This window comes from Elephas maximus, chromosome 2 (genome assembly GCF_024166365.1).
Source record: "Elephas maximus indicus isolate mEleMax1 chromosome 2, mEleMax1 primary haplotype, whole genome shotgun sequence".
In the NCBI taxonomy this organism is placed as follows: domain Eukaryota; kingdom Metazoa; phylum Chordata; class Mammalia; order Proboscidea; family Elephantidae; genus Elephas; species Elephas maximus.
In genome coordinates this window covers 233,435,221-233,445,986 of record NC_064820.1, presented here as the reverse complement: position 1 = coordinate 233,445,986, position 10,766 = coordinate 233,435,221, and the positions used below count along the sequence as shown (strand labels likewise).

General features: G+C 44.2%; 3 protein-coding genes across 3 annotated transcripts; 2 read left to right on the top strand and 1 right to left on the bottom strand.

Moving 5' to 3' along the window:
* Nucleotides 1-1,853: 1,853 nt before the first annotated feature.
* On the top strand, nucleotides 1,854-2,317 carry LOC126070698 (histone H2B type 3-B-like). The gene has a single exon (XM_049875135.1). It carries the CDS (start codon nucleotides 1,860-1,862, stop codon nucleotides 2,238-2,240), a length of 381 nt encoding a protein of 126 aa, XP_049731092.1. The 5' UTR covers nucleotides 1,854-1,859; the 3' UTR covers nucleotides 2,241-2,317.
* Nucleotides 2,318-6,061: 3,744 nt separating this feature from the next.
* LOC126070697 (histone H2B type 3-B) lies at nucleotides 6,062-7,537 on the bottom strand. The gene has a single exon (XM_049875134.1). The coding sequence runs from the start codon at nucleotides 7,494-7,496 to the stop codon at nucleotides 7,116-7,118; it is 381 nt and encodes a 126-aa protein (XP_049731091.1). The 5' UTR covers nucleotides 7,497-7,537; the 3' UTR covers nucleotides 6,062-7,115.
* A 235-nt stretch (nucleotides 7,538-7,772) lies between these two features.
* On the top strand, nucleotides 7,773-9,573 carry LOC126070696 (histone H2A type 3). The gene has a single exon (XM_049875133.1). It carries the CDS (start codon nucleotides 7,811-7,813, stop codon nucleotides 8,201-8,203), a length of 393 nt encoding a protein of 130 aa, XP_049731090.1. The 5' UTR covers nucleotides 7,773-7,810; the 3' UTR covers nucleotides 8,204-9,573.
* Nucleotides 9,574-10,766: the final 1,193 nt, after the last annotated feature.

Below are 10,766 nucleotides of genomic sequence, written 5' to 3'. Positions count from 1 at the left end.
ACTGGCTTCCAGTGCCAGCTTCTAAGCTCACTAGCTGTTTCATGTGGGACATTTGGGTTGTTTTCTTCAGCCCTGCCTTACTCATCTCTAAAATAGTGTTATTAATAGTGCATACCGTGAATTCAGTGGTTACCTAGCTCACAATGAGCACTATAGAAACGGTCGTTATATCAGTTACATATTGTAAAAGTAAACAGATAAAATACTTAACGTTGAGTATATCCTGAGGGTCTTCTGATGATACCAGATTGATCTCAGAGTACATACTTGAAAGCATAGGACATTCCCTTAGTACACATTCAACGAACATTTATGGGACCCCTGATATGTGTCAAGCACTGTGTTCCAACCTAGAGATTCAGAAGTAAGGCAAACATTTCTTAAAGTTTAGTCAGTCTTTAGTGGGAGAGTGAAAGGGTCTTTCTACATATTTATTTGATGGAGGTGCCCAGGGCATAGAGGGTGCTTGGCAGAGGGGGCGCCAGCTGCTTGTGGCTGAGTCAATTCTGTGAAGGAAAGGAAGAAAGGGAGCCAAGAGACATTAAGCACTAAGTGTACACTGGGCACCCTGCCAACTGGTTCACACACATTAACTCACAGCAATCCTATCGGATAGGCAGTGAGACCCTCATTTTACCGATGAGAAAAATGAAGGCTGAGACAAAGTAAATTACTTGCCAGAGGTCACCCAGATTCTGCATTTCCAATGAGCTCCCCAGGCGATACCGATGCTGATACAGCGAGGCATTTGAATTCAGAGCACCTTATGCTTCTAATCTGGCCGTGAATATATATAATATGTAAGCTTGTGTTGGCTATGAGTTGGAATTGACTGGGCGGCAATGGCGTTTGTTTGTTGTTTGCTTGCTTGGTGTTTTGTGTTTGAGAGGGGACACGGCAACTGGTGACTCCCATAAGCCTGTGTTCTAGAGCAGCACCTATCTCTTGGAGCCCTGATAATGTGGTGCTTAAGGGCTCAGCTGCTAACCCAAAGGTCAGGAGTTTAAATCCACCAGCCACTCCTTGGAAATCCTGGGGGCAGGTCCACTCTGTCCTAGAGGGTCAGTGTTTGTTTTTCGGTTATGGAGATATTAGGAGAATAAAGGAGATCATACATACCAAGCACTTAAACACTTGAGGGGTTACTTAGCATTAATAATAATAACAATATGAAGGACTCGCCTTTCATTTGAAATCCATGCAATTCCTTCTCCTCTGTTGAAAGTTTGCCCTGTTCGTTTCCAGTGCAATTACCTCACTATATTTTCACATTTATTTTCTGTGTTTCCTAACGAACTGCTAGAATTTACTCTTGAACTCGAAAATAATTTGGGGAGGGTGTTTAAAAATTGATGGAAAATAACTGGTTACAGTAGTTTCAATCTGTCTCCTATTTCTCAGCCATTACCATTTTTATAAACACCAGCTTCCCCTCTCTAGATCTCGGCCTCAGAAAAAAAAAATTTTTCCCACTGTAAAAAAATTAGTCGACACATATCAAGAGAAGATCCAGACTTGGCCTTAAAAATCTATTTCTATTTCCTTTTTTGCCACGTCCAGGTATGGTAATAGAGATCTTCTCTCACATTAAAACAAAGGCTCCTAAACAAAGATTCCCAGAGTGCTGCCAGCCCGGTAGAGGTGCTTTTTGATTGGTTGAAGTGTCTGCCGGCCTGTCATCCAATAAGAAAGCAGAGTCGGCATCTCTATTTACATAAATTCTTCCTGTTTACCACAGTATGAGGCATGTTATCCAATCAGATTCTAGAAACATGGAAGCCTTCATTTGAATATAAAAATGACAAATAGACCTGCTCTGTCCGCAATTCCATTTGTTTCTATTCGGACACTGTGTCAACATGCCAGATCCTTCTCGGTCGGCTCCCGCCCCTAAGAAAGGCTCCAAAAAGGCCATCACCAAGGTTCAGAAGAAAGACGGCAAGAAGCGCAAGCGCGGCCGTAAGGAGAGCTACTCCATTTACGTGTACAAGGTGCTGAAGCAGGTGCACCCGGACACCGGCATCTCGTCCAAGGCCATGGGCATCATGAACTCCTTCGTCAACGACATCTTCGAGCGCATCGCCAGCGAGGCCTCCCGCCTGGCGCACTACAACAAGCGCTCCACCATCACCTCCCGGGAGGTGCAGACGGCTGTGCGCCTGCTGCTGCCCGGGGAGCTGGCCAAGCACGCCGTGTCCGAGGGCACCAAGGCCGTCACCAAGTACACCAGCTCCAAGTGAGGCGCTTCCACCGCAGCCGCGCAACAGAACCCAAAGGCTCTTTTCAGAGCCACCCCCATGCTCACAAAGGAGCTTACAAACCAGTTTGGTGGTGACATTAATTCAGTTGGGATTATGAAGCACCTGGGGTGAGCAATGGGACACAAGTCTTGAAATAAAGCTAGGCTCCTGTTCTTAATGACATTTCTTCAACTAACATTCCATGAAGCTTGCTGGTTTAGCTTTAGTCCCAGGGCTGTGACCATTTGCGCAAGGCACGCTCCGTGTGGATCCCCAGCGGGATCACTTACAGGACGACCTTGTGCCATTCTCCCCGACCCTGCATCCCTTCGTGGCTCCTTGTAAGCGAGGCCTGAGGTGCACTGGTTGGAGCTTGGTGATACTCTGGGTGTTGTCACGAAGCCCTGAAGGTGGCGCTTGGGGCTGTCATTACTTAGCTTCCTCCCGCCTTTGCCACGACTAGATGCGGTGATTTTCTAGCCAAAAGCTAAACGCTTCTGCAGCGTTGAGCTTACGCAGCTCCTTATGAGCACTCTGCATTCCACTTTGAAAAATCAAGTGGCGGGGTGCAGGGTTCCTGATCTCCACCCCTCACCACTCACCTAAAATCCTCCCAAATTAGGAGATTCAGAGAGTTTATATTTTTAAACATAAGTATAGTAAACGGGGAAAGATCCCTTGTAGTAAAGAAAAATGTAGCATCTTTTTCTTCCTCCCCAGTAAAAATCAGATGCTAAATAAATAACAATCCTCCCTGGATGACAGATTTACTAACAAATAAGGCATGCAGGTCTGGCTGAGGCCTGGGCTTTCCTTGCTCTAAAAAATTTCTCAAAAGGCTGGTCCCTCAGAGCAGTCCATTCTCCTAGAGGTGAAATGTGAAGTTTGGATTAGACTCTCCAGCTAAATTACTGGTGAAGAACAATTAACGTCTAACTCCTGCCCAATGCCTGACATGCTACCTCCAGGGATGGATACACTTTTTAACATGTAATCTTTTACTGCTTTGTATCGTAAATTCGTTTTCTTGGGTTTGTGGCTTCCTCCTAAGTGAACAGTTTTTTTCCTCCAAAATCCTTGGTTTATTGCATAATAACTAGCAAATTTGATTTAAAATATCTAGCAGAGATGGGGGGAGGGGGCAGAGTCTCTTAAATGCATTTCAATTTGTATGCAGGCAAAATCCCTTAAATTCCTTCCCCAACCTTAGTTTGGGAGTACCTGGGTGGTGCAAATGGTTGAGCACTCAACTGCTAGCCGTGAAGTTGGTGCTTCAAACCCTCCCACAGGTGCCTCAGAAGACAGGCCAGGTGATGTGCTTCCCAAAAGTCACAGACCTGAAAAGCCTTAAGGAGCAGTTCTACTCTGCACACATGGGGTCGCCAAGAGTCGACATCGACTCAACAACCACCACCCTTAGTTGAAGCAATTAGCTTAATTATTTCAGACTCAGGGAATGCTTCCATTATTTTGATTCCTGGTTTTTTATTGTCAAATATTTGCTGTGAGCTGACTTCACCTAACCTTCAACTCTAAGTAGCATCTGTCTTTCTCTGCTGTAACAATACAGTCATGGGCATCAATGCTGGGTGCAATTTTTCTCAATCTTCTCGATTATAAAATTTCAATAGCAGAGACCCCTGTTTTGCTTTCTTTGCCTCTCCTTTAACAAATTTTGTCCTAGGCAAAAGGGCCGGTTCTGCACCTGGGGCTGCTGGTGGCCGGAGCAAGCGTAGTCGTGGTCGCTGCAGGACTGCTCAACAACTAGAGGCCATCTGATACTACTTCAAGCTGATTGGGTGTTCCAGATGATTCAAAAAGATTGGGAGATTGATGTTTTGCATTATCCACGACAAAATTTATTTTTCTAGAATTATTTAGAAATTATGATAGCACGTTCGTGTTGCTCATTGATTTTAATTTTGGTACTAAACACTACTGTCCTTTCAAAATTCGCTGCCCATTCACTACAAAACTTATCACACTCTTTTTTCAGGGGATGGGAGTTTCAGTTTATTACACCAATTTCTTAAACTCATTAAGGGAGAACCACATGGATCTGTGAGACTAGTTTCCTGTGACTACAGATGCTTATTTGAGATGGTTACTCTCAATCTACTTTGACTGGAGGGTAAGGGCTTGGAAGTCCCAGTTAGGGGGCACCTGTTTCACAAACGAAGGGAACTGGTTTTTTTGGTTTTACATACAAATAGTCTGTTTCTTGAGAGGATTAAGTGTGTTGACAGGTTCCACTTGTATTTGATGATTGATGACTACTTGACTTGCAGATTATAACTGGAAAGGCAAGAACTAAGTAAAATGGCTATAGCAAAATTTTCACTCCTATATATACTTATTTTTGGAAACCCTGGTGGCATAGTGGTTAAGTGCTACGGCTGCTGACCAAAAGGTCAGCAGTTTGAATCCACCAGATGCTCCTTGGAAACTCTGTGGGGACAATTCTACTCTTTCCTATAGGGTCGCTATGAGTTGGAATTGACTCGACGGCAGTGGGTTTGGTTTTTGGGTTCATACTCATTTTGGAGCCCTGGTGGTGCAGTGGTTAAGAGTTTGGCTGCTAACCAAAAGGTTGCCAGCTCAAATCCACCAGCTGCTCCTTGGAAACTGTATAGAGCAGTTCTACTGTCCTACAGAGTTGCTGTGAGTTGGAATCAACTCAACAGCAATGAGGGATATTTATTTTTGTAAATGTTTGTTTTCCAGAACATTTATCTATAAAAGAGAACAAAGGAATGGAAATGGTGATGTACATTGCTGCCACTGAAACCATAATAAGAGTATATATGCCTACAGACACATGAACTAACAGAGGCAGAAGGGAAGAAACAGGGAAGAGAGAAAGAAATCACCACCTATCTCATTAAAATAGGCAGGCATCATTCAATTTTTATTTGCTAATTAACAACAGTTCATGTTTTAACAGCTGTGAACTACCCAGTTGATTTTCTTAAGCACTGAGAGACTTTTGGCAACCTAGTAAAAAAACTAGAAGTACTTTTAAATTCCAATTTACATGCTTTTGGTAGAGAAGAGAAATAAGTAAGACACTGTTAAACATTTAAATATATATAGTACTTGAGGATAAAATTCTAAGGCAGAAGTGGAGTGGAAATTTGAATTCTGGGGGAAAAAAGAATGATCTAAAATTTCTCACTGTCTGACTTTGAGCATGTACCTTATAAATTGATGGTGGTATTAAAATGATATTCCAATGGATACCTTTAAAAGATTGATGTGACGTTGTAGTTTTTTAAAAGTCTACTTTTACAATATGTTGGAATTTACATCCTTGCAGTTATTAACGATAAAAAATATTTTAGATACCAACTTTAAAACGTGTGAGGTTTTCAAAAATTGTTTTAGAAAGGATCCACGCAAGAAAAAAAGGGGCGGGGGGCATTGCTGCCAGGGTTCCAGAGGCTGCTCCTGTTGTGGCGTTTCTGACACAGGCTCTTCTCCCCGAGCTCTGCCCACGCTTGCCCCTGCAGCCCCAGCAGCCCCAGCCTGGGCAAGGGACTGCATTTCTTTGGTGAGATGGCTTGCTAAAAGTGATCTTTATTTATTAATTTTTTAATCGGAGGTCTATTCCTTACCTAAGATGGTTACACTAATTTTCAATAATAAATTCTCAAAATAACTATTAGGAACCCCCCCTCTTTTTTTTTTTTAACAAATAAGCCAACCGAAGAAAAAGGTAAGCAGTGCTCTTTTCTGGGTGAGGACTCTTCATGCCAACTGCCTTTACTGAACCCAGATGACTCTCAAAATAAATGCCATGAATTCAGAAAGAAAAGAGAAATAAACGTTTATTGAATTCAGCTTTACTAATGCTTGACATGGAAAAAAGGCCTAGCGATCTACTTCCAAAAACCAGCCAGTGAAAACCTTTTGAATCACAACGGTTCAATTCTGCTGTGCATGGGGTCGCCGTGAACCGGGGCGACCGGATGGCGGCCAACAACAAGGCTCATGTGAAATAACTGCGTGGCTGAAGGCGGGAGGCAGGAGGGAGCCGCATTTATTCGGAAAAGGAATGATTTATGTCTTCAATGGATTTTAAAATCATTTGACACCTCTCTTCGCAACATAAATAAACGGGTTAAATCTACCCACAACGGAGATCAGCTTCCTATCACATTTGGCTCCCACAGCACAGGGGCCGAAGGGCGGCGTTGCGTTTTCACAGCATTTCAAACAAATCCTGCCACAGCGGATTTTAACTGCTTGAGAATAAAGATGTCTGATCCAGGCTAGCGCGCAGTGCTTGGAGCTGCTGCCGGAGGAGTGCGACACTACTCAGGGCATCACCAAGACCCGCGTCCACTGCTTGTCCGGCCTCAGGCGCGCGGGTGGCACAAGGTCTTCCTGGAGAGGTAACCGCGCCCCGTCGCCACACGGAGAAAGCCACCGGCAGACTGTCACGGCCTTAGACCGGGTCCACGCGCTCAAGTGCCCGGGCAACACGCTCAAGCTGCCAAAGAACATAGGAATCCAAAAGCTCCTACTTTAGCCTAGTGGTGCGTTTTTAATAACTTTGGGTGGAGAAAAGAGTGGATACAGTTAACCTTTGACCACCTCCCACCAACATTACAAGTATTTTGCTCCACAAAGGGTTCAGCCCCTTATGTCCGTAAAGAGCAATTCTACATTGATATTCTCTCCCCGATCTCCCGGCTGCACTCAGACTAACCAACGAATCACTAGGGCATACAAACGTAGCAGGGAATTACGCAAAAAAAAAAAAAAGAAAAAAAAAAAAAAAAACCTTTAACGTGTTCGAAACCCTTTCTCGATCATGTGGGTGGCTCTGAAAAGAGCCTTTGGGTTCTGTTGCGCGGCTGCGGTAGAAGCGCCTCACTTGGAGCTGGTGTACTTGGTGACGGCCTTGGTGCCCTCGGACACGGCGTGCTTGGCCAGCTCCCCGGGCAGCAGCAGGCGCACAGCCGTCTGCACCTCCCGGGAGGTGATGGTGGAGCGCTTGTTGTAGTGCGCCAGGCGGGAGGCCTCGCTGGCGATGCGCTCGAAGATGTCGTTGACGAAGGAGTTCATGATGCCCATGGCCTTGGACGAGATGCCGGTGTCCGGGTGCACCTGCTTCAGCACCTTGTACACGTAAATGGAATAGCTCTCTTTACGACTGCGTTTGCGCTTCTTGCCGTCTTTCTTCTGGGCTTTGGTAACTGCCTTCTTAGAACCTTTCTTGGGCGCAGGAGCTGATTTGGACGGATCAGGCATGATGGCTGGTCTCTCCAAACAAAAAAAACTGAAGAAGTACGACGGAGTCTATTTGTACGTCTTGTATTCAAATGAAGCATTAAGAGTTCCTAATATCTGATAGGACAAAGCGTAGCATAACGTCACCACTGGGGAAGGCATATGCAAATTAGGGGATGCCCGGTTTCTTTTATGATTGGCTTCACTAGCGATCCAATCGAATGCTGCCTTTTAGCCTACCTCCGGACCATATATAACGGCTCATTGGCCTTCACAACAGTGTTATTTTGAGTGCTGCTTTCCGTTTCCGAGTTTCTTGTGTTCGTGAATACGCGATGTCTGGCCGTGGGAAACAGGGCGGTAAGGCGCGCTCAAAAGCCAAGTCGCGCTCGTCCCGCGCGGGGCTGCAGTTCCCGGTGGGCCGCGTGCACCGCCTGCTCCGCAAGGGCAACTACTCGGAGCGCGTCGGGGCCGGCGCGCCGGTGTACCTGGCGGCCGTGCTCGAGTACCTGACGGCCGAGATCCTGGAGCTGGCGGGCAACGCGGCCCGCGACAACAAGAAGACGCGCATCATCCCGCGCCACCTGCAGCTGGCCATCCGCAACGACGAGGAGCTCAACAAGCTGCTGGGCCGCGTGACCATCGCGCAGGGCGGCGTCCTGCCCAACATCCAGGCCGTGCTGCTGCCCAAGAAGACCGAGAGCCACCACAAGGCCAAGGGCAAGTGAGGCCTGGGAGAGGCAGAACGGCCCTACTGTTCCGGACAAGTCCTTCTTGAAATCAAAGGCTCTTTTCAGAGCCACCCACCGGTTCAAGGAAAGAGCGCGCTGGGTATACTGTCTTTTATTTGCTGGGGGCTGGAGTCATTTAAATGCGTTAACGAGCGCGTCAATGGTCTCTAAGGGCTGAAACGGGAACGTGGGACCTGAACGGCTACTTAGAATCTAAAGTCTCTTCCCGTTCCTTCGTGGCAGGGAAATGGTGGTCCAAAATGTTGCCACTTCTTACTCTTGTATCACAGGCCATAAACCTCATGGGAATGTAATCTCGCCTACTTTAAACGGTAATCGCCTAATAACCGTGGAGAAATGGTTTTGACTGGGCAAAGGCTCTGAAGTGGCCGTAAAATAGGGATTATTCTACAGAGCTAACCAAGTACATTCGGTCTTAAAAATAACTTGTCATTTGAGATTTTAATAAGCCTTGTAATTTCGATTTAGAATTGAGTGCTTGAATGAGTTGAAGTTGCCAAGTTTTAAGAGAACCTGAGAACCAGAGTTAATTTACTGGTTCTAAGGTCTTGGGGAACGGTACATTTGCTAGGGGCACTTTTAATATTAAAAAAAAAAAAAAAAATTAACCATTTAATTTTGAAGGGTGTCAACATTTAAAGGGAATTTAATAGCAAATGGGACAATTATTTAAAAAAACTTATTTAGTATAGGTTGGTCAAACATTCTTCGAAAGTCCCGTTTGAATCGATTGCTAAAATGTACTGGTTTTAGAGAATAAATGGATATGATAAAAACTAGATTTGTGAATTTGCTGAATTTACATCTAATATTGTTAGAACCAGATTAATGTGTGTGGGTTTTTATAAAGATGACTGCTCATGAACTCCACGTTCTTCTATGAAGAAGTATTGGAGAGGCACAGAGAGGCTCCTGGAAAAACCCACAGTTAAGTGGGGACATTAATAACACACACCTTAAAGGGTACTAGAGGGAGAATGAGCTAAGCAAAGATAATCCCTTAAAAAAATTCCTGGCACAAAGTGATTCAGTTACGGCTGTTGTTGTCACCGTTGCTGTTTTCATTAATTTTTTAAAATTGTGAAAATATACACAACAAAGCATACACCGATTCCACAATTTCTACACGTATAGAAACTCTGTGACTGCATTCTTCAAGTTGTGCAACCTTTCTTGATGCCCCTTTCCAATTCCACCGTCGTTGGTATAAACTCAATGCCTCCAAAGCAAAAAACTCCCCTTTTCCTCCTCCCTACCACCCATGCCAACCACCAATAATTTAGGTTTGTATATATTTATTTCATGTAAGTGAGATTATACAGTATTTGCCCTTTTGTAACTGACGTCCCTCAGCATAACGTTTTAAAGGTTCACCCATGTTGTGGCATGCATCAGGTCTCTCTTTTTTTTTTTTAATGGTTGAATACCGCATTTTGTTTATCCAACCATCTGTCAACGGATGTCTCAGTTGTTTGCACATTTTCGATTAATTTTTTTATTATAACGGTAAATGTGGTTTGTTAAATGATTTGGGGATATTATATAATACATCTCATGCATACATATACATACATAATTTATTCTACTAAATTTAGGTCTATCCAAACCAGGGCCTAGACACCATCTGGAGCTAACCACAAATCTGCTCATCTGTATAAAATATCCCAACTCTACAAAACTTTGCACCAAAAATTGATAAGCCATTGCTCTAACAGTGTGGATTCAAACAACACAACCTTCGCGGGCTGTGTATGTAGAGAGTTTGACAAACATTGTCAAGTAGGCAACATTTCAGTAAAAAAATATTGCAAGGGGCTGTCCAAAAGATTATATAACCTTTCTGGGCATTAATCGGTTATGTTTGCAATAACAGCCTCCAATTCCAGCTTAAACTTGTCTTTATTAGTCTTTGTGTATCTTCAAACCCTTCACAGATTTAAGAAAAATGTACCCCCTCAGCAAGGGAATGGGGCTTAGGTGTTCTAGATTTCCAGAATTTTATTTTAATTCCTCAGGTGATGCGTTAATAGGGAGGCAGAGTGGTGGGAACTCCCTTCAGTGGTAGGAACTTTGTTTGTGTCATCGCTAAGGCTGACTTGTCCAAAACCACATGTGGCGACTTAATTTTAATTTAATTAAAATTAAATACAATTTAAAATGTAGTTTCTCGGTTGCTGGAGTCACACATGGCCAGTGGCTACCGTACTACACAGCATAGATACAGAACACGACCATCATGGCAGAAATCTCCATTGGATGGCTATGGTCTAAGATCTGATCATCAGTTAGGGGGTATCAGGTTCAGAAGTGAGATAATTACCTAGAGGTGCCTGCCTCTTCAAGAGAAAGTCTACCAGACTCATGTATAAGGAAGAAAACACCATATGACCCAGTAATATCACTCTTAGGTATATACCCAAAAGACTTGAAAGCAGGGTCTTAAACAGATACTTGTATACCAGTGTTCACAGCAGCGCTATTCACAATAGACAAAAAGTGGAAACAACCCAGTGTCCACCAACGAACGGTGGGTAAATAA